At 44.3% G+C, this 23,863-nt stretch overlaps 1 protein-coding gene across 1 annotated transcript in view; it reads left to right on the forward strand.

Annotated features, from left to right (window-relative positions):
* The window catches only part of LOC116940253 (scavenger receptor cysteine-rich domain-containing protein DMBT1-like), a 38,214-nt gene that overhangs the window by 5,174 nt on the left and 9,177 nt on the right, over positions 1–23,863 (forward strand). The window contains exons 5-40 of the mRNA XM_076065668.1: positions 499–549; positions 772–1,086; positions 5,658–5,708; positions 5,931–6,245; positions 7,744–7,794; positions 8,017–8,331; positions 9,831–9,881; positions 10,104–10,418; positions 11,916–11,966; positions 12,190–12,504; positions 12,683–12,733; positions 12,846–13,157; positions 13,329–13,379; positions 13,601–13,915; positions 14,094–14,144; positions 14,257–14,568; positions 14,740–14,790; positions 15,013–15,327; positions 15,506–15,556; positions 15,669–15,980; positions 16,152–16,202; positions 16,425–16,739; positions 16,918–16,968; positions 17,081–17,392; positions 17,566–17,616; positions 17,839–18,153; positions 18,332–18,382; positions 18,495–18,806; positions 18,978–19,028; positions 19,251–19,565; positions 19,744–19,794; positions 19,907–20,218; positions 20,391–20,441; positions 20,664–20,972; positions 22,108–22,419; positions 22,550–22,700. Coding sequence (XP_075921783.1) covers positions 499–549; positions 772–1,086; positions 5,658–5,708; positions 5,931–6,245; positions 7,744–7,794; positions 8,017–8,331; positions 9,831–9,881; positions 10,104–10,418; positions 11,916–11,966; positions 12,190–12,504; positions 12,683–12,733; positions 12,846–13,157; positions 13,329–13,379; positions 13,601–13,915; positions 14,094–14,144; positions 14,257–14,568; positions 14,740–14,790; positions 15,013–15,327; positions 15,506–15,556; positions 15,669–15,980; positions 16,152–16,202; positions 16,425–16,739; positions 16,918–16,968; positions 17,081–17,392; positions 17,566–17,616; positions 17,839–18,153; positions 18,332–18,382; positions 18,495–18,806; positions 18,978–19,028; positions 19,251–19,565; positions 19,744–19,794; positions 19,907–20,218; positions 20,391–20,441; positions 20,664–20,972; positions 22,108–22,419; positions 22,550–22,700 — 6,661 coding nt within the window. The remainder of the gene's footprint in view (positions 1–498; positions 550–771; positions 1,087–5,657; positions 5,709–5,930; positions 6,246–7,743; positions 7,795–8,016; positions 8,332–9,830; positions 9,882–10,103; positions 10,419–11,915; positions 11,967–12,189; positions 12,505–12,682; positions 12,734–12,845; positions 13,158–13,328; positions 13,380–13,600; positions 13,916–14,093; positions 14,145–14,256; positions 14,569–14,739; positions 14,791–15,012; positions 15,328–15,505; positions 15,557–15,668; positions 15,981–16,151; positions 16,203–16,424; positions 16,740–16,917; positions 16,969–17,080; positions 17,393–17,565; positions 17,617–17,838; positions 18,154–18,331; positions 18,383–18,494; positions 18,807–18,977; positions 19,029–19,250; positions 19,566–19,743; positions 19,795–19,906; positions 20,219–20,390; positions 20,442–20,663; positions 20,973–22,107; positions 22,420–22,549; positions 22,701–23,863) is intronic.

The following is a 23,863-nucleotide window of genomic DNA, read 5'->3' on the forward strand; positions in this document are numbered from 1 at the left end:
CATCTCTCCAGAATCAGCGATTCGGCTGATTGGAGGAGGAAGCTCATGTCAAGGCAGAGTGGAAGTCCTCTATTCTGGGTCCTGGGGCACGGTCTGTGATGATTTCTGGGACATCAATGATGCCCAGGTTGTCTGTCGCATGGTTGGCTGTGGAGTTGCTCTTTCTGCCCCATCAAATACCTATTTTGGCCAGGGTATTGGCACAATCTGGTTGGATGATGTCAGATGCAATGGTTCTGAATCCTTTCTGGGACCATATTCTCATCGCCCATGGGGACAGCATGACTGTAGCCACAGTGAAGATGCTAGTGTCATTTGCAGCGGTGTGTACATCTCAAAATATGTTTTCATAAAAGTTCCAAATGTTCTTTTTCTAATATTAAATGGTAATGTTTTGCTGTATATTATATGAATGACAAAATGGTCATTCAGTTTTTTTTTACTTTTGTCGGTCAATTAAATACAACTTTTAAAATTAGCAATCTTAATTGGTTACAGCTCAAACAAGTGCATCAACCACTACAAGGCAGCCAACAACCCAAGCCCCTGGTGAGTATAAATTTGTCAATAAATGGCGATGCAAATTCATACATTTTTCAAATCAAAAGATGGTTGTAAATGAAGGTCTATGTAACATGCATAACAAAAAACACATTTAAAAAAAGTTGACTTTCAAATAATCAAAGTTAGGAAAGAATAAACATAAGAATCTCACAATGGTATATAGTGAAGCTCGCCAATTTATTCAGTGTGCATATCTTTAATCCACAGAGACAGCCATTCGCCTGGTTGGAGGAGGAGGAGGCCCATGTCAAGGCAGAGTGGAGGTCCTCTATAATGGCTCCTGGGGCACGGTCTGTGATGATTACTGGAACATCAATGATGCCCAGGTTGTCTGCCGAAAGGTCGGCTGTGGAGCTGCTCTTTCTGCCCAATCATATGCCTACTTTGGTCAGGGCAATGGCACCATCTGGCTGGATGATGTGACATGCAATGGGTCGGAGTCCTCTTTAGGAAATTGTCCTCACCTGCCATGGGGGCAACACAACTGTGTTCATGCTGAAGATGCTGGTGTCATTTGCAGTGGTGGGTACATCTCAAAATATGTTTGTTTAACGCTTTAAGTGCTAAAATGCGTCAAATATATAAAGGTAATATTATAATGAGTTTATTTTATATAGTTACCAGGACCGGTTCAAATAATCGTCACCAGCGGTGGCTGTGAGCAGGAATCGAACTTGGGTCGCCGGGTTCGTAGCGCAGCGCACAAATCGCTACGCAGTCGCTGCCCTCCCCCCACACACTCAGGATAAAGACAAAGATCCCCCATGTAGCCTGTGAGACTGTCGGGGGCAAGTGCTGTTAGCGAGCACCTATGAAGGCCGGCACGGCACACGAAGGGGGTGGGTGGCCAGCACCACGCCCGGCCGCCTTTGTCTCCCCAGTGGCGATGTTCACACACCACACGAGTTACTCGTTTGAGGCTGAGTCGACCTAGGGGAGGCCCAGGACCGGTTAACATAATTGTCACCGGTGGAGGCCGTGAGGGAATCGAACTCGGGTCGCCGGGTTCGTAGCGCGGCACGCTAATCACTACACTACAATGCGTTACGCTTCCACACACAGACAGACACACACACAGACACACACAGACACACACACACAGACACACACACACAGACACACACACAGACACACAACAACAACCGCCATTCGCCACTAAGTGGCGGTGACGTCACCACGACGCTTGTGCCAGGCTATGTGCACCCTGAGGCCACGTGAAGTGTCGAACGCCCGCTGGCAGGAGGTCACGGGGCAGACCCAGGTGCCACGGGTCGACTGACTGAGATGACTGGCTGATGCACCACCTGTGCCCCCTACTGTGCCAACCTGCTGTGCTTTAGCCACCCGGCGCTCCGCTCGCTGTTGTGAGCGTCGCTCCTCCGCCCTCCGTTGTTGTTGGAGGGCGACTGCCTCCAACTGCCCAGTAGCATCCTTCACGAGCCTCCTCCACAGAGGCCGATCTTGACACCGCTGGTACCAGTCATCGGCAAGTCCACTCAGCTCCACGTCCTCCTGTACCACATCACTCCATCTCTTCTCTAGCCCGTGCCGCGCCCGCTTAGCCCCCTCAATCCGGCCAAACAAAAGCTGTTTCGGCATGCGGTGGCTGGGCATGCGGGCTACATGACCCAGCCATCGCAGCCTTGCCTGCCGGAGGAGCTCACCGATGGGACCCTGCCCAGATCTTTCAAGGATTTGTGAGCTCCTCACACAATCCAGTCTGGTTAAACCCAGGATGGATCGTAGGCAGGCCAGCCTAAATGTTTCTAACCGGCGAAGATGTTCCATTAGGGGGGTCCACGTTTCGCAAGCGTAGAGAAGGGAGGGAATGACCGTGGCCGAGAAGACCTGAAGCTTAGTGCGGAGCGACAGACCAGGTAGCTTCCACACAGCGTTACGCAACCGATGAAAAGATATTGCCGCTCGACTGATTCGGAGTGAGACCTCTGCTGTTAAACTGGTGCCAGTCATAAGCACACTGCCCAGGTATGGGAAACTCTCCACTCTCTCCACAACTGCCCCATCACCGATTGGGAGTTGTGGGGGTGGAGTGTCCGATGGTACAAAATACCCAGGCAGGTGCTTGGTTTTGGTGGGGCTGATGGTAAGGCCCCACCTCTTAGTGGCACGCTCCAGTCTCAGCAGCAGCGTCTCCAACTCCTCCTCTGACTGAGCAGCTATTACCAAGTCATCAGCATACATAACGTGGTTGAGCAATAGGGAGCCATCCCTTGACCGCACCCGGGCATCGATTAGCCTCCCATTATATCTGTACCATATGGAGATTCCCCCGGTACAGCTATTGAAGGCTTCACGAACTACGTGGTCAAAATAGATGTTAAATAATGTGGGAGCCAGAGGACATCCCTGTCGCACCCCAAGGTGTACAGGGAATGGCTCTGACTCCCGGCCACGTAGTTTTACCCGGGCCCGCTCACCATTATGAAGGTCCTTAATGATCGTGAGCAGAGGGTCAGGTACTCCAAAAGCACGAAGAACGACCCAGAGCCCCGGCCTACTGATGGTATCATAGGCCTTGACCAGGTCAATAAAGCAGAGATGTAGGTCTTGTTGGAATTCCCTACACCTCTGCTGTAGCAGACGGACAGAAAATATGGCATCTGTGCAGGACCGCCCTTTCCTGAAACCGCATTGGGGCTCCGCAAGCCTCTCCTCAGCGTGCCTGGCAAGGCGATGCTGAATAATCCTTGCCAGGACCTTTCCCGGCACACTGAGGAGTGAGATGCCCCTGTAGTTGTTACAGTCTGTGCGGTCCCCCTTCTTAAAAAGGGGGACCACCAGGGCATCCTTCCAATCCTGCGGAACCCGTCCAGTGGTCCAGACTGTTGTTATGATGTCATATAGGGCAGTCTGTGCACAAACGCCACCCTCCCTCAGCATTTCGCTTGGAAGATCATCTCTGCCCGCTGCCTTTCCTGGTCTCAGACTCCGGATCGCCTTCAATACTTCCTCAGCAGATGGCACCTCAGCCAGCCACTCACAGGGGGTGACTTCATCCAATATTTGAGGCACCGCAGCCTCAGCAGGGTCATCCTCACTTTGTGCCACGATGTTTTCCTGGCTGAGGGATTTTCCCTCCCCCAGGACCTCACAGAAATGCTCAGCAAATCTGCGAACCTGTTCCTGGGGGTCGGAAATTGGATCGCCGTTTTTTCCCCTAATGATGGTAATAGGTGTGGCGCTGCAGGTTACTTTTTTGATGGAGTTAAATAGAGATTTGTGATCACGGGCCACTGAGGCAGACTCCATCTCCTCAGCAACCCGCGACCACCACCCATCCTTGCAGCGCCTCACGGCTCTCCGAACCTCCGAGCGAAGGCTGCGGTAAGCCTCCTCATTCTCTGACGTGGGACTCTGTAGCCGATGACAGTGGGCCTGTCGCTTTTTCTCAACCATCGTGAACAACTCCTCTGTCATCCAGGGTGTCTGGGGAGGTCTGGACCGCGTACCCAAAGCAGCCATTGCAGCAGCATGAGTCACAGTCCTAAACCTCGCCCATTTACCCTCGACATCAGGAGGAGTCGGGGTCGATGCCAATCCCAGCCGCAAGCGATGATGAAATTCTCGCTTGCAACTTTCATCAGATAACTGAGACCAGGCCACTTTAGGTTGGAATGGGGTCCTGGGTGTACACCCACCACCGGAGTGGAAGAATGGCAGGCGCATCTTACAGATGACTAGTCGATGGTCAGAGGGCAGATCAGCTCCACGGTAGGTCCTGGTGTCAAGGACATGGGCTCGCATTCGCTGGTCCGTCACTATGTAGTCCAGCAGATGTTCTTGCTTGGACCCGGCATGCATCCATGATGTTGTGTGGATGCGCCGATGCCGGAACAGCGTGTTGGTAATTACAAGCCCATGGGCTGCACAAAAATCTAGCAGCCTCCTACCGTTGTTATTGAGCTGATCTGGCCCATGCCCTCCAATCACTCCAGGCCAGGTGCCAGTATCATGACCAACTCGGGCATTGAAGTCACCCAACATGATGACTCTATCCCGAGGGGCCACTTTAGCCAGCACCTGTGACAGGAGGTCATAGAAGGCATCTGACTCATCGGCTTTGCCTGCATCCCTCCACGGATGTTCATCTTCGGTGGGGGCATAAGTAACCACGACCACCATTCCTCGCCTCCGGTTGATGGGAAGGCGAGCCCAAAGTAGCCTGGGGCTTACACAGACACACACACACAGACACACACACACAGACAGACACACAGACACACACATACACAGCTTGCTAACCACTACACTACAATGCGTTACGCTTCCACACACACACAGACACAGTGCGCTAACCACTACACTACAATGCGTTACGCTTCCACGTGCGTGGGTCACATGACAGATTTGACGTCACATCTCACTTGCCGTGCAAATAAAATGCATTATTGAGCTCCCCCCCCCCCCCAAAAAAGTGTATTTTTATAATGTTTGCATGGTGTCCAGTCTGGAAAGTACCCACATGGCAAATTTCAAGTTTGTTGCATGTCGGGAAGTACGCTAAGCCTTTTGAACTGACACACATTCATAAATTTCCCTTTTATATACATAAACTATTGGCTTTTTACAATCACCATCTCTCCAGAATCAGCGATTCGGCTGATTGGAGGAGGAAGCTCATGTCAAGGCAGAGTGGAAGTCCTCTATTCTGGGTCCTGGGGCTCGGTCTGTGATGATTTCTGGGACATCAATGATGCCCAGGTTGTCTGTCGCATGGTTGGCTGTGGAGTTGCTCTTTCTGCCCCATCAAATACCTACTTTGGCCAGGGTATTGGCACAATCTGGTTGGATGATGTCAGATGCAATGGTTCTGAATCCTTTCTGGGACCATATTCTCATCGCCCATGGGGACAGCATGACTGTAGCCACAGTGAAGATGCTAGTGTCATTTGCAGAGGTGTGTACATCTCAAAATATGTTTTAATAAAAGTTCCAAATGTTCTTTTTCTAATATTAAATGGTAATGTTTTGCTGTATATTATATGAATGACAAAATGGTCATTCAGTTTTTTTTTACTTTTGTCGGTCAATTAAATACAACTTTTAAAATTAGCAATCTTAATTGGTTACAGCTCAAACAAGTGCATCAACCACTACAAGGCAGCCAACAACCCAAGCCCCTGGTGAGTATAAATTTGTCAATAAATGGCGATGCAAATTCATACATTTTTCAAATCAAAAGATGGTTGTAAATGAAGGTCTATGTAACATGCATAACAAAAAACACATTTAAAAAAAGTTGACTTTCAAATAATCAAAGTTAGGAAAGAATAAACATAAGAATCTCACAATGGTATATAGTGAAGCTCGCCAATTTATTCAGTGTGCATATCTTTAATCCACAGAGACAGCCATTCGCCTGGTTGGAGGAGGAGGAGGCCCATGTCAAGGCAGAGTGGAGGTCCTCTATAATGGCTCCTGGGGCACGGTCTGTGATGATTACTGGAACATCAATGATGCCCAGGTTGTCTGCCGAAAGGTCGGCTGTGGAGCTGCTCTTTCTGCCCAATCATATGCCTACTTTGGTCAGGGCAATGGCACCATCTGGCTGGATGATGTGACATGCAATGGGTCGGAGTCCTCTTTAGGAAATTGTCCTCACCTGCCATGGGGGCAACACAACTGTGTTCATGCTGAAGATGCTGGTGTCATTTGCAGTGGTGGGTACATCTCAAAATATGTTTGTTTAACGCTTTAAGTGCTAAAATGCGTCAAATATATAAAGGTAATATTATAATGAGTTTATTTTATATAGTTACCAGGACCGGTTCAAATAATCGTCACCAGCGGTGGCTGTGAGCAGGAATCGAACTTGGGTCGCCGGGTTCGTAGCGCAGCGCACAAATCGCTACGCAGTCGCTGCCCTCCCCCCACACACTCAGGATAAAGACAAAGATCCCCCATGTAGCCTGTGAGACTGTCGGGGGCAAGTGCTGTTAGCGAGCACCTATGAAGGCCGGCACGGCACACGAAGGGGGTGGGTGGCCAGCACCACGCCCGGCCGCCTTTGTCTCCCCAGTGGCGATGTTCACACACCACACGAGTTACTCGTTTGAGGCTGAGTCGACCTAGGGGAGGCCCAGGACCGGTTAACATAATTGTCACCGGTGGAGGCCGTGAGGGAATCGAACTCGGGTCGCCGGGTTCGTAGCGCGGCACGCTAATCACTACACTACAATGCGTTACGCTTCCACACACAGACAGACACACACACAGACACACACAGACACACACACACAGACACACACACACAGACACACACACAGACACACACACACAGACACACACACACAGACAGACACACAGACACACACATACACAGCTTGCTAACCACTACACTACAATGCGTTACGCTTCCACACACACAGACAGACACAGTGCGCTAACCACTACACTACAATGCGTTACGCTTCCACGTGCGTGGGTCACATGACAGATTTGACGTCACATCTCACTTGCCGTGCAAATAAAAATGCATTATTGAGCTCCCCCCCCAAAAAAGTGTATTTTTATAATGTTTGCATGGTGTCCAGTCTGGAAAGTACCCACATGGCAAATTTCAAGTTTGTTGCATGTCGGGAAGTACGCTAAGCCTTTTGAACTGACACACATTCACAAATTTCCCTTTTATATACATAAACTATTGGCTTTTTACAATCACCATCTCTCCAGAATCAGCGATTCGGCTGATTGGAGGAGGAAGCTCATGTCAAGGCAGAGTGGAAGTCCTCTATTCTGGGTCCTGGGGCTCGGTCTGTGATGATTTCTGGGACATCAATGATGCCCAGGTTGTCTGTCGCATGGTTGGCTGTGGAGTTGCTCTTTCTGCCCCATCAAATACCTACTTTGGCCAGGGTATTGGCACAATCTGGTTGGATGATGTCAGATGCAATGGTTCTGAATCCTTTCTGGGACCATATTCTCATCGCCCATGGGGACAGCATGACTGTAGCCACAGTGAAGATGCTAGTGTCATTTGCAGCGGTGTGTACATCTCAAAATATGTTTTAATAAAAGTTCCAAATGTTCTTTTTCTAATATTAAATGGTAATGTTTTGCTGTATATTATATGAATGACAAAATGGTCATTCAGTTTTTTTTACTTTTGTCGGTCAATTAAATACAACTTTTAAAATTAGCAATCTTAATTGGTTACAGCTCAAACAAGTGCATCAACCACTACAAGGCAGCCAACAACCCAAGCCCCTGGTGAGTATAAATTTGTCAATAAATGGCGATGCAAATTCATACATTTTTCAAATCAAAAGATGGTTGTAAATGAAGGTCTATGTAACATGCATAACAAAAAACACATTTAAAAAAAGTTGACTTTCAAATAATCAAAGTTTGGAAAGAATAAACATAAGAATCTCACAATGGTATATAGTGAAGCTCGCCAATTTATTCAGTGTGCATATCTTTAATCCACAGAGACAGCCATTCGCCTGGTTGGAGGAGGAGGAGGCCCATGTCAAGGCAGAGTGGAGGTCCTCTATAATGGCTCCTGGGGCACGGTCTGTGATGATTACTGGAACATCAATGATGCCCAGGTTGTCTGCCGAAAGGTCGGCTGTGGAGCTGCTCTTTCTGCCCAATCATATGCCTACTTTGGTCAGGGCAATGGCACCATCTGGCTGGATGATGTGACATGCAATGGGTCGGAGTCCTCTTTAGGAAATTGTCCTCACCTGCCATGGGGGCAACACAACTGTGTTCATGCTGAAGATGCTGGTGTCATTTGCAGTGGTGGGTACATCTCAAAATATGTTTGTTTAACGCTTTAAGTGCTAAAATGCGTCAAATATATAAAGGTAATATTATAATGAGTTTATTTTATATAGTTACCAGGACCGGTTCAAATAATCGTCACCAGCGGTGGCTGTGAGCAGGAATCGAACTTGGGTCGCCGGGTTCGTAGCGCAGCGCACAAATCGCTACGCAGTCGCTGCCCTCCCCCCACACACTCAGGATAAAGACAAAGATCCCCCATGTAGCCTGTGAGACTGTCGGGGGCAAGTGCTGTTAGCGAGCACCTATGAAGGCCGGCACGGCACACGAAGGGGGTGGGTGGCCAGCACCACGCCCGGCCGCCTTTGTCTCCCCAGTGGCGATGTTCACACACCACACGAGTTACTCGTTTGAGGCTGAGTCGACCTAGGGGAGGCCCAGGACCGGTTAACATAATTGTCACCGGTGGAGGCCGTGAGGGAATCGAACTCGGGTCGCCGGGTTCGTAGCGCGGCACGCTAATCACTACACTACAATGCGTTACGCTTCCACACACAGACAGACACACACACAGACACACACAGACACACACACACAGACACACACACACAGACACACACACAGACACACACACACAGACACACACACACAGACAGACACACAGACACACACATACACAGCTTGCTAACCACTACACTACAATGCGTTACGCTTCCACACACACAGACAGACACAGTGCGCTAACCACTACACTACAATGCGTTACGCTTCCACGTGCGTGGGTCACATGACAGATTTGACGTCACATCTCACTTGCCGTGCAAATAAAAATGCATTATTGAGCTCCCCCCCAAAAAAAGTGTATTTTTATAATGTTTGCATGGTGTCCAGTCTGGAAAGTACCCACATGGCAAATTTCAAGTTTGTTGCATGTCGGGAAGTACGCTAAGCCTTTTGAACTGACACACATTCACAAATTTCCCTTTTATATACATAAACTATTGGCTTTTTACAATCACCATCTCTCCAGAATCAGCGATTCGGCTGATTGGAGGAGGAAGCTCATGTCAAGGCAGAGTGGAAGTCCTCTATTCTGGGTCCTGGGGCTCGGTCTGTGATGATTTCTGGGACATCAATGATGCCCAGGTTGTCTGTCGCATGGTTGGCTGTGGAGTTGCTCTTTCTGCCCCATCAAATACCTACTTTGGCCAGGGTATTGGCACAATCTGGTTGGATGATGTCAGATGCAATGGTTCTGAATCCTTTCTGGGACCATATTCTCATCGCCCATGGGGACAGCATGACTGTAGCCACAGTGAAGATGCTAGTGTCATTTGCAGCGGTGTGTACATCTCAAAATATGTTTTAATAAAAGTTCCAAATGTTATTTTTCTAATATTAAATGGTAATGTTTTGCTGTATATTATATGAATGACAAAATGGTCATTCAGTTTTTTTTTACTTTTGTCGGTCAATTAAATACAACTTTTAAAATTAGCAATCTTAATTGGTTACAGCTCAAACAAGTGCATCAACCACTACAAGGCAGCCAACAACCCAAGCCCCTGGTGAGTATAAATTTGTCAATACATGGCGATGCAAATTCATACATTTTTCAAATCAAAAGATGGTTGTAAATGAAGGTCTATGTAACATGCATAACAAAAAACACATTTAAAAAAAGTTGACTTTCAAATAATCAAAGTTAGGAAAGAATAAACATAAGAATCTCACAATGGTATATAGTGAAGCTCGCCAATTTATTCAGTGTGCATATCTTTAATCCACAGAGACAGCCATTCGCCTGGTTGGAGGAGGAGGAGGCCCATGTCAAGGCAGAGTGGAGGTCCTCTATAATGGCTCCTGGGGCACGGTCTGTGATGATTACTGGAACATCAATGATGCCCAGGTTGTCTGCCGAAAGGTCGGCTGTGGAGCTGCTCTTTCTGCCCAATCATATGCCTACTTTGGTCAGGGCAATGGCACCATCTGGCTGGATGATGTGACATGCAATGGGTCGGAGTCCTCTTTAGGAAATTGTCCTCACCTGCCATGGGGGCAACACAACTGTGTTCATGCTGAAGATGCTGGTGTCATTTGCAGTGGTGGGTACATCTCAAAATATGTTTGTTTAACGCTTTAAGTGCTAAAATGCGTCAAATATATAAAGGTAATATTATAATGAGTTTATTTTATATAGTTACCAGGACCGGTTCAAATAATCGTCACCAGCGGTGGCTGTGAGCAGGAATCGAACTTGGGTCGCCGGGTTCGTAGCGCAGCGCACAAATCGCTACGCAGTCGCTGCCCTCCCCCCACACACTCAGGATAAAGACAAAGATCCCCCATGTAGCCTGTGAGACTGTCGGGGGCAAGTGCTGTTAGCGAGCACCTATGAAGGCCGGCACGGCACACGAAGGGGGTGGGTGGCCAGCACCACGCCCGGCCGCCTTTGTCTCCCCAGTGGCGATGTTCACACACCACACGAGTTACTCGTTTGAGGCTGAGTCGACCTAGGGGAGGCCCAGGACCGGTTAACATAATTGTCACCGGTGGAGGCCGTGAGGGAATCGAACTCGGGTCGCCGGGTTCGTAGCGCGGCACGCTAATCACTACACTACAATGCGTTACGCTTCCACACACAGACAGACACACACACAGACACACACAGACACACACACAGACACACACACACAGACACACACACAGACACACACACACAGACACACACACACAGACAGACACACAGACACACACATACACAGCTTGCTAACCACTACACTACAATGCGTTACGCTTCCACACACACAGACAGACACAGTGCGCTAACCACTACACTACAATGCGTTACGCTTCCACGTGCGTGGGTCACATGACAGATTTGACGTCACAGCTCACTTGCCGTGCAAATAAAAATGCATTATTGAGCTCCCCCCCCCCCAAAAAAGTGTATTTTTATAATGTTTGCATGGTGTCCAGTCTGGAAAGTACCCACATGGCAAATTTCAAGTTTGTTGCATGTCGGGAAGTACGCTAAGCCTTTTGAACTGACACACATTCACAAATTTCCCTTTTATATACATAAACTATTGGCTTTTTACAATCACCATCTCTCCAGAATCAGCGATTCGGCTGATTGGAGGAGGAAGCTCATGTCAAGGCAGAGTGGAAGTCCTCTATTCTGGGTCCTGGGGCTCGGTCTGTGATGATTTCTGGGACATCAATGATGCCCAGGTTGTCTGTCGCATGGTTGGCTGTGGAGTTGCTCTTTCTGCCCCATCAAATGCCTACTTTGGCCAGGGTATTGGCACCATCTGGCTGGATGATGTCAGATGCAATGGTTCTGAATCCTTTCTGGGACCATGTTCTCATCGCCCATGGGGACAGCATGACTGTAGCCACAGTGAAGATGCTAGTGTCATTTGCAGCGGTGTGTACATCTCAAAATATGTTTTAATAAAAGTTCCAAATGTTCTTTTTCTAATATTAAATGGTAATGTTTTGCTGTATATTATATGAATGACAAAATGTTCATTCAGTTTTTTTACTTTGTCGGTCAATTGAATACAACTTTTAAAATTAGCAATCTTAATTGGTTACAGCTCAAACAAGTGCATCAACCACTACAAGGCAGCCAACAACCCAAGCCCCTGGTGAGTATAAATTTGTCAATAAATGGCGATGCAAATTCATACATTTTTAAAATCAAAAGATGGTTGTAAATGGAGCTCTATGTAATATGCATAATAAAGAACACATTTTAAAAATATTGACTTTTCAAATCATCAAAGTTAGGAAAGAATAAACATAATAATCGCACAATGGTATATAGTGAAGCTTGCCAATGTATTCAGTGTACATTTCTTTAATCCGCAGAGACAGCCATTCGCCTGGTTGGCGGAGGAGGAAGCCCATGTCAAGGCAGAGTGGAGGTCCTCTTTAATGGCTCCTGGGGCACGGTCTGTGATGATTACTGGGACATGAATGATGCCCAGGTTGTCTGCCGAAAGATCGGCTGTGGAGCTGCTCTTTCTGCCCCATCAAATGCCTACTTTGGTCAGGGCAATGGCACCATCTGGCTGGATGATGTGATATGCAATGGATCCGAGTCCTCTCTAGGAAATTGTCCTCACCTGCCATGGGGGCAACACAACTGTGTTCATGCTGAAGATGCTGGTGTCATTTGCAGTGGTGTGTACATCTCAAAATATGTTTTGTTAAAACTTTTAGTGCTAATATGCTTCCAGTATATAAAGGTTATATTACAATGACAAAGTATATTATATATAGTACTGTTTATTTATGAATGTCACTGGCCATACCTCAGATAAAGGAAAACACATTTTAACATTCACTTTTTTGGTTGCAGCTCAAACAAGCTCATCACCCACTACAAGGCAGCCGACATCTCAACCAATTGGTGAGTTTAGACTTTTTAATTGATGTAAAATTGATACGTCCTCCAATGAAAGTGTGGTTCCAAATGGGAGCATGTGTGATATATTGACGTTCATCAATCACTTTCTCTCCAGAATCAGCGATTCGCCTGGTTGGAGGAGGAGGCCCATGTCAAGGCAGAGTGGAAGTCCTCTATTCTGGGTCCTGGGGCACGGTCTGTGATGATTTCTGGGACATCAATGATGCCCAGGTTGTCTGTCGTATGGTCGGCTGTGGAGCTGCTCTTTCTGCCCCATCAAATGCCTACTTTGGTCAGGGCATTGGCACCATCTGGCTGGATGATGTCAGATGCAATGGTTCTGAATCCTTTCTGGGACCATGTTCTCATCGCCCATGGGGACAGCATGACTGTAGCCACAGTGAAGATGCTAGCGTCGTTTGCAGCGGTGTGTACATCTCAAAATATGTTTTAATAAAAGTTCCAAATGTATTTTTTTATATTAAATGGTAATGTTTTGCTGTATATTGTATACATTACAAAATGTTCATACAGTATGTTGAATTTTATTGGTCAATTAAATACCATTTTTAAAGTGAGAAATCTTAATTGGTTACAGCTCAAACAAGTACATCAACCACTCCAAGGCAGCCAACAACTCAACCCCCTGGTGAGTATAAATTTGTCAATAAATGGAGATGCAAATTCATACCTTTTTAAAATCAAAAGTTCGTTTTAAATGGATGTCTATCTAATATGCATAACAACCACATTTTAAAAAAGGTTGACTTTTCAAATAATCAACGTTAGGAAAAAATAAACATAAGGATCTCACAATAGTGTATAGTAAAGCTTGCCAATGTATTCAGTGTACATTTCTTTAATCCGCAGAGACAGCCATTCGCCTGGTTGGAGGAGGAGGAAGCCCATGTCAAGGCAGAGTGGAGGTCCTCTATGCTGGGTCCTGGGGCACGGTCTGCGATGATTTCTGGGACATCAATGATGCCCAGGTTGTCTGCCGAAAGGTCGGCTGTGGAGCTGCTCTTTCTGCCCCATCAAATGCCTACTTTGGTCAGGGCAATGGCATCATCTGGCTGGATGATGTGACATGCAATGGATCCGAAGCCTCTCTAGGAAATTGTCCTCACCTTTCATGGGGGCAACACAACTGTGTTCATGCTGAAGATGCTGGTGTCATTTGCAGTGGTGTGTACATCTCAAAATATGTTTTGTTAAAACTTTAAGTGCTAATATGCTTCCAGTATATAAAGGTTATATTACAATGACAAAGTATATTATATATAGTACTGTATATTTATGAATGTCACTGGCCATACCTCAGATAAAGGAAAACACATTTTAACATTCACTTTTTTGGTTGCAGCTCAAACAAGCTCATCACCCACTACAAGGCAGCCGACATCTCAACCAATTGGTGAGTTTAGACTTTTTAATTGATGTAAAATTGATACGTCCTCCAATGAAAGTGTGGTTCCAAATGGGAGCATGTGTGATATATTGACGTTCATCAATCACTTTCTCTCCAGAATCAGCGATTCGCCTGGTTGGAGGAGGAGGCCCATGTCAAGGCAGAGTGGAAGTCTTCTATTCTGGGTCCTGGGGCACGGTCTGTGATGATTTCTGGGACATCATTGATGCCCAGGTTGTCTGTCGTATGGTCGGCTGTGGAGCTGCTCTTTCTGCCCCATCAAATGCCTACTTTGGTCAGGGCATTGGCACCATCTGGCTGGATGATGTCAGATGCAATGGTTCTGAATCCTTTCTGGGACCATGTTCTCATCGCCCATGGGGACAGCATGACTGTAGCCACAGTGAAGATGCTAGCGTCGTTTGCAGCGGTGTGTACATCTCAAAATATGTTTTAATAAAAGTTCCAAATGTATTTTTTTATATTAAATGGTAATGTTTTGCTGTATATTGTATACATTACAAAATGTTCATACAGTATGTTGAATTTTATTGGTCAATTAAATACCATTTTTAAAGTGAGAAATCTTAATTGGTTACAGCTCAAACAAGTACATCAACCACTACAAGGCAGCCAACAACTCAACCCCCTGGTGAGTATAAATTTGTCAATAAATGGAGATGCAAATTCATACCTTTTAAAAATCAAAAGTTCGTTTTAAATGGATGTCTATCTAATATGCATAACAACCACATTTTTTAAAAAGGTTGCCTTTTCAAATCATCAACGTTAGGAAAAAATAAACATAAGGATCTCACAATAGTGTATAGTAAAGCTTGCCAATGTATTCAGTGTACATTTCTTTAATCCGCAGAGACAGCCATTCGCCTGGTTGGAGGAGGAGGAAGCCCATGTCAAGGCAGAGTGGAGGTCCTCTATGCTGGGTCCTGGGGCACGGTCTGCGATGATTTCTGGGACATCAATGATGCCCAGGTTGTCTGCCGAAAGGTCGGCTGTGGAGCTGCTCTTTCTGCCCCATCAAATGCCTACTTTGGTCAGGGCAATGGCATCATCTGGCTGGATGATGTGACATGCAATGGATCCGAAGCCTCTCTAGGAAATTGTCCTCACCTTTTATGGGGGCAACACAACTGTGTTCATGCTGAAGATGCTGGTGTCATTTGCAGTGGTGTGTACATCTCAAAATATATTTTGTTAAAACTTTAAGTGCTAATATGCTTCCAATATATATAAGTTATATTACAATGACAAAGTATATTATATATAGTACTGTATATTTATGAATTTCACTGGCCATACCTCAGATAAAGGAAAACACATTTTAACATTCACTTTTTTGGTTGCAGCTCAAACAAGCTCATCACCCACTACAAGGCAGCCGACATCTCAACCAATTGGTGAGTTTAGACTTTTTAATTGATCTAAAATTGATACGTCCTCCAATGAAAGTGTGGTTCCAAATGGGAGCATGTGTGATATATTGACGTTCATCAATCACTTTCTCTCCAGAATCAGCGATTCGCCTGGTTGGAGGAGGAGGCCCATGTCAAGGCAGAGTGGAAGTCTTCTATTCTGGGTCCTGGGGCACGGTCTGTGATGATTTCTGGGACATCATTGATGCCCAGGTTGTCTGTCGTATGGTCGGCTGTGGAGTTGCTCTTTCTTCCCCATCAAATGCCTACTTTGGTCAGGGCATTGGCACCATCTGGCTGGATGATGTCAGATGCAATGGTTCTGAATCCTTTCTGGGACCATGTTCTCATCGCCCATGGGGACAGCATGACTGTAGCCACAGTGAAGATGCTAGCGTCGTTTGCAGCGGTGTGTACATCTCAAAATATGTTTTAATAAAAGTTCCAAATGTATTTTTTAATATTAAATGGTAATGTTTTGCTGTATATTGTATACATTACAAAATGTTCATACAGTATGTTGAATTTTATTGGTCAATTAAATACCATTTTTAAAGTGAGAAATCTTAATTGGTTACAGCTCAAACAAGTACATCAACCACTACAAGGCAGCCAACAACTCAACCCCCTGGTGAGTATAAATTTGTCAATAAATGGAGATGCAAATTCATACCTTTTAAAAATCAAAAGTTCGTTTTAAATGGATGTCTATCTAATATGCATAACAACCACATTTTTTAAAAAGGTTGCCTTTTCAAATCATCAACGTTAGGAAAAAATAAACATAAGGATCTCACAATAGTGTATAGTAAAGCTTGCCAATGTATTCAGTGTACATTTCTTTAATCCGCAGAGACAGCCATTCGCCTGGTTGGAGGAGGAGGAAGCCCATGTCAAGGCAGAGTGGAGGTCCTCTATGCTGGGTCCTGGGGCACGGTCTGCGATGATTTCTGGGACATCAATGATGCCCAGGTTGTCTGCCGAAAGGTCGGCTGTGGAGCTGCTCTTTCTGCCCCATCAAATGCCTACTTTGGTCAGGGCAATGGCACCATCTGGCTGGATGATGTGACATGCAATGGATCCGAAGCCTCTCTAGGAAATTGTCCTCACCTTTTATGGGGGCAACACAACTGTGTTCATGCTGAAGATGCTGGTGTCATTTGCAGTGGTGTGTACATCTCAAAATATATTTTGTTAAAACTTTAAGTGCTAATATGCTTCCAATATATATAAGTTATATTACAATGACAAAGTATATTATATATAGTACTGTATATTTATGAATTTCACTGGCCATACCTCAGATAAAGGAAAACACATTTTAACATTCACTTTTTTGGTTGCAGCTCAAACAAGCTCATCACCCACTACAAGGCAGCCGACATCTCAACCAATTGGTGAGTTTAGACTTTTTAATTGATGTAAAATTGATACGTCCTCCAATGAAAGTGTGGTTCCAAATGGGAGCATGTGTGATATATTGACGTTCATCAATCACTTTCTCTCCAGAATCAGCGATTCGCCTGGTTGGAGGAGGAGGCCCATGTCAAGGCAGAGTGGAAGTCTTCTATTCTGGGTCCTGGGGCACGGTCTGTGATGATTTCTGGGACATCATTGATGCCCAGGTTGTCTGTCGTATGGTCGGCTGTGGAGTTGCTCTTTCTTCCCCATCAAATGCCTACTTTGGTCAGGGCATTGGCACCATCTGGCTGGATGATGTCAGATGCAATGGTTCTGAATCCTTTCTGGGACCATGTTCTCATCGCCCATGGGGACAGCATGACTGTAGCCACAGTGAAGATGCTAGCGTCGTTTGCAGCGGTGTGTACATCTCAAAATATGTTTTAATAAAAGTTCCAAATGTATATTTTTTAATATTAAATGGTAATGTTTTGCTGTATACTGTATACATTACAAAATGTTCATACAGTATGTTGAATTTTATTGGTCAATTAAATACCATTTTTAAAGTGAGAAATCTTAATTGGTTACAGCTCAAACAAGTACATCAACCACTACAAGGCAGCCAACAACTCAACCCCCTGGTGAGTATAAATTTGTCAATAAATGGAGATGCAAATTCATACCTTTTTAAAATCAAAAGTTCGTTTTAAATGGATGTCTATCTAATATGCATAACAACCACATTTTTTTAAAAGGTTGCCTTTTCAAATCATCAACGTTAGGAAAAAATAAACATAAGGATCTCACAATAGTGTATAGTAAAGCTTGCCAATGTATTCAGTGTACATTTCTTTAATCCGCAGAGACAGCCATTCGCCTGGTTGGAGGAGGAGGAAGCCCATGTCAAGGCAGAGTGGAGGTCCTCTATGCTGGGTCCTGGGGCACGGTCTGCGATGATTTCTGGGACATCAATGATGCCCAGGTTGTCTGCCGAAAGGTCGGCTGTGGAGCTGCTCTTTCTGCCCCATCAAATGCCTACTTTGGTCAGGGCAATGGCACCATCTGGCTGGATGATGTGACATGCAATGGATCCGAAGCCTCTCTAGGAAATTGCCCTCACCTTTCATGGGGGCAACACAACTGTGTTCATGCTGAAGATGCTGGTGTCATTTGCAGTGGTGTGTACATCTCAAAATATGTTTTGTTAAAACTTTAAGTGCTAATATGCTTCCAGTATATAAAGGTTATATTACAATGACAAAGTATATTATATATAGTACTGTATATTTATGAATGTCACTGGCTATACCTCAGATAAAGGAAAACACATTTTAACATTCACTTTTTTGGTTGCAGCTCAAACAAGCTCATCACCCACTACAAGGCAGCCGACATCTCAACCAATTGGTGAGTTTAGACTTTTTAATTGATGTAAAATTGATACGTCCTCCAATGAAAGTGTGGTTCCAAATGGGAGCATGTGTGATATATTGACGTTCATCAATCACTTTCTCTCCAGAATCAGCGATTCGCCTGGTTGGAGGAGGAGGCCCATGTCAAGGCAGAGTGGAAGTCCTCTATTCTGGGTCCTGGGGCACGGTCTGTGATGATTTCTGGGACATCATTGATGCCCAGGTTGTCTGTCGTATGGTCGGCTGTGGAGCTGCTCTTTCTGCCCCATCAAATGCCTACTTTGGTCAGGGCATTGGCACCATCTGGCTGGATGATGTCAGATGCAATGGTTCTGAATCCTTTCTGGGACCATGTTCTCATCGCCCATGGGGACAGCATGACTGTAGCCACAGTGAAGATGCTAGCGTCGTTTGCAGCGGTGTGTACATCTCAAAATATGTTTTAATAAAAGTTCCAAATGTATTTTTTTATATTAAATGGTAATGTTTTGCTGTATATTGTATACATTACAAAATGTTCATACAGTATGTTGAATTTTATTGGTCAATTAAATACCATTTTTAAAGTGAGAAATCTTAATTGGTTACAGCTCAAACAAGTACATCAACCACTACAAGGCAGCCAACAACTCAACCCCCTGGTGAGTATAAATTTGTCAATAAATGGAGATGCAAATTCAAACCTTTTTAAAATCAAAAGTTCGTTTTAAATGGATGTCTATCTAATATGCATAACAACCACATTTTTAAAAAAGGTTGACTTTTCAAATAATCAACGTTAGGAAAAAATAAACATAAGGATCTCACAATAGTGTATAGTAAAGCTTGCCAATGTATTCAGTGTACATTTCTTTAATGCACAGAGACAGCCATTCGCCTGGTTGGAGGAGGAGGAAGCCCATGTCAAGGCAGAGTGGAGGTCCTCTATGCTGGGTCCTGGGGCACGGTCTGTGATGATTTCTGGGACATCAATGATGCGCAGGTTGTCTGCCGAAAGGTCGGCTGTGGAGCTGCTCTTTCTGCCCCATCAAATGCCTACTTTGGTCAGGGCAATGGCACCATCTGGCTGGATGATGTGACATGCAATGGATCCGAAGCCTCTCTAGGAAATTGTCCTCACCTTTTATGGGGGCAACACAACTGTGTTCATGCTGAAGATGCTGGTGTCATTTGCAGTGGTGTGTACATCTCAAAATATATTTTGTTAAAACTTTAAGTGCTAATATGCTTCCAATATATAAAAGTTATATTACAATGACAAAGTATATTATATATAGTACTGTATATTTATGAATTTCACTGGCCATACCTCAGATAAAGGAAAACACATTTTAACATTCAATTTTTTGGTTGCAGCTCAAACAAGCTCATCACCCACTACAAGGCAGCCGACATCTCAACCAATTGGTGAGTTAAGACTTTTAAATTGATCTAAAATTGATACGTCCTCCAATGAAAGTTTGGTTCCAAATGGGAGCATGTGTGATATATTGACGTTCATCAATCACTTTCTCTCCAGAATCAGCGATTCGCCTGGTTGGAGGAGGAGGCCCATGTCAAGGCAGAGTGGAAGTCCTCTATTATGGGTCCTGGGGCACGGTCTGTGATGATTTCTGGGACATCATTGATGCCCAGGTTGTCTGTCGTATGGTCGGCTGTGGAGCTGCTCTTTCTGCCCCATCAAATGCCTACTTTGGTCAGGGCATTGGCACCATCTGGCTGGATGATGTCAGATGCAATGGTTCTGAATCCTTTCTGGGACCATGTTCTCATCGCCCATGGGGACAGCATGACTGTAGCCACAGTGAAGATGCTAGCGTCGTTTGCAGCGGTGTGTACATCTCAAAATATGTTTTAATAAAAGTTCCAAATGTATTTTTTTTATATTAAATGGTAATGTTTTGCTGTATATTGTATACATTACAAAATGTTCATACAGTATGTTGAATTTTATTGGTCAATTAAATACCATTTTTAAAGTGAGAAATCTTAATTGGTTACAGCTCAAACAAGTACATCAACCACTACAAGGCAGCCAACAACTCAACCCCCTGGTGAGTATAAATTTGTCAATAAATGGAGATGCAAATTCATACCTTTTTAAAATCAAAAGTTAGTTTTAAATGGATGTCTATCTAATATGCATAACAACCACATTTTTAAAAAAGGTTGACTTTTCAAATAATCAACGTTAGGAAAAAATAAACATAAGGATCTCACAATAGTGTATAGTAAAGCTTGACAATTCATTCAGTGTTCATTTCTTGAATCCGCAGAGACAGCCATTCGCCTGGTTGGAGGAAGCCCATGTCAAGGCAGAGTGGAGGTCCTCTATGCTGGGTCCTGGGGCACGGTCTGTGATGATTTCTGGGACATCAATGATGCCCAGGTTGTCTGCCGAAAGGTCGGCTGTGGAGCTGCTCTTTCTGCCCAATCAAATGCCTACTTTGGTCAGGGCAATGGCACCATCTGGCTGGATGATGTGACATGCAATGGGTCGGAGTCCTCTTTAGGAAATTGTCCTCACCTGCCATGGGGGCAACACAACTGTGTTCATGCTGAAGATGCTGGTGTCATTTGCAGTGGTGGGTACATCTCAAAATATGTTTAGTTAAAACTTCAAGCGCTAACATGCATCTAATATACAGAAGGCAATATTACAATGCTAGAGTTTATGATAAATATTACTGCATATGTATGAATTGCACTGTCTATACCTCAGCTAAAGGGAAACCCGTTTTAAAATTTGCTTCATTGATGACAGTTCTAAAAGCACATTACCCACTACAAGGCAGCTGAAAACTCAACCTATTGGCGAGATGGCATTTGTCAGTAAATCGATGTGCATATTCATTCATTTTTTTTAAAATCAAAAGTTGGTTGTAATTCGAAGTATATGGAATATTCGTAACAAAAACCACCCATGTAACATCATTGGTAGCAGAATTTTTGTGTATCATTGTCAACATCATCCATACTAATTAAATAATTTATGGCTATTCTCAATCCACTACTGGATAACGGCTTTCCTTTGCCATGTCACTTATTGTGTTATTTGACAATCCATGAACATATTTTTTCACTTTGGTGGAGTTCTTATTCACCTATAATTATATAGTGTCTGTGTTCATAATGGTTATTGCTACTTTAATATAACTACGAAATTTATGCAATGTAAAGTCCTTCTTTTTCATTTTCATTGTAAAATCCAGTGAAAGGACCATATAAAAAAGTAACGATGATGAGTTACGAAACACCATTCTGGTTATTATCTTTAATGGTTTATGATGCAAAATTATACATACAACGCAGAATACAGCAGGAATCCAATAATCCGCGTTGGTTTGGGGGGAAATAATTGCAGATCTTGTCATCAGTTCCCCACCAACATTTAAAGAAAATGTTTTCGCACCAATGCGGTGTGGTGTGGATTGTGTGATGAAAGAGCCACGTGATTCTACTAAAACTCAAAAGAAAATATGGATTACAACTGTGTTATTCGCATTTTCTAGATTTCTTATCCAAGACCAATAAATGCAAACAAATATTTTCTCCTAAAAAAATCACATCAGCACGGCTAGTTTATGTGTTATCATGACGTAATCTAAACATCCATAAAATGGTGTCAAAATATTTGGTTGGCTACGTACATTCCGCAAAGAAGTCCAACGTACATCGTTTTCTAAACAATTACTTTTCTGCATTCTGTTCACTCCACAGATCCAACCATTCGCCTGGTTGGAGGAGGAGGGCCATGTCAAGGCAGAGTGGAGGTCCTCTTTGATGGTTCCTGGGGCACGGTCTGTGATGATTCCTGGGATATTAACGATGCCCAGGTCGTCTGTCGCATGGTCGGCTGTGGGGCTGCTATTTCTGCCCCACAAGTTGCCTACTTTGGTCAGGGCAATGGCCCCATATGGCTGGATGATGTCAGTTGCACTGGTTCTGAATCCATCCTGGGATCATGTTCTCATCGCCCATGGGGGCAGCATGACTGCAGCCACATTGAAGATGCAAGTGTCATTTGCAGTGGTGTGTATGTTGCAAAATCTTTCACTAGAATTTAACTAAATGTTTGTACTGTGAGAAAACTTAATTTGCATGTTGTATTATTTCAGTGTCATTCAGTAATGATGGTAATCTTTTCCCCGTTTGTCAACAGCCAATCGCCGGTGCTCTACAGAGCTTAGTAATGCAAATGGAACGATTCTTTCAAGTAACTTTGGCAGCCAGTGTGGTGGGAGTACGCCTTACACGTGGATGATAACAGCATCTCCTGGCAAAGTTCTACTTCTTCAGTTTACCTTGTTGAGGTTTGTATACGATACCACCCAAATGTCACGTTTTCCTATGGCTAAAATACGATGTACATGCCCGTTCGCTTGCACATCTTGGACGCTAGTCAGGGTTGAGCCTGGTTAGCATGTGGATTGAAGGCCACCAGTGCATTCGAAATATTGTAGGTGTGGAGCTGTACGATCTCCCAAAAAAATAACTTGCGCAATGGATTGTTAAATCTATCTGTGCAGAGCTTTGAATTGAACCCTTGAATGAAAAACAGCATCCTCATGCTCAGCGATAATTTCTTGTTAATTAAATAACATTACTTGGATTCACACCGTTTTACAGTTAAGAAGAATGTACTTGTTTATTGTGAATTTTTACAATATTTTATCATTTTTTAATTCCACTGGAACTTTTCTAACAATAAATAATGAATTCCAACTTCCATTGTTAAAATGACATTTTAACAGAAAAATAGGTTCTGCATTTCACACATTGGGGCTTCAGAGCAGAAATAGGGCAGGAATATTAACTGGCTTATCGATTGAGTTGTGCCTTGAAAACACTGAGAAGTTGGAAGAAAGATTATATATGAAAGGCCTGATGCATGCGGAGTTTGTTTCTGTACGTTTCCATAATTTTGTCACACGGATTTGCTGAAAAATGGATTCCAACTAATTAATGTACCGTTCCAATTTTCGCCCAAACATTCTACCAAATTGATGGAACCCTATGTGTGGAGCCCCATTCTACATTTTTTTCAGAAACTATCAGTATCTGGGAGATTGCTGATGAGATTCTCCATTATTCCAGAAAATGTAATCCACTAAACCACACTCACTTTGGGCCACTCCAAAATTGTGCCATAAGCAGTGGCAGAATGGTTGGGTTTTTTCTTAGAATTGGCCATCATAATTCCAAAAAGTAACATAGTGATATGAAAAATAGATAAATGAATCAAGTGATTTGTAAAAAAAAAAGAGGGCTTTACCTTGTCTGAAAAAATACAGGTATTAAGATGTTCATAGACATTTGAGAAAGTTTTAATTAGGAGTGAATTCAACATGAAGCACACAGCTTAAAGGACGCGACCTGGGCTTGGCTGTTTTCACTCCAACGCTGTCCTCATGACAGCACGGTCCCTTCACCTAGTGATATCCCAAACTTTCACAGCTGCTTATTTCTCTCCACT

This window comes from Petromyzon marinus, chromosome 8 (assembly GCF_048934315.1).
Source record: "Petromyzon marinus isolate PM22_M1 ecotype Great Lakes invasive population chromosome 8, UKy_Petmar_22M1.pri1.0, whole genome shotgun sequence".
Lineage (NCBI taxonomy): Eukaryota > Metazoa > Chordata > Hyperoartia > Petromyzontiformes > Petromyzontidae > Petromyzon > Petromyzon marinus.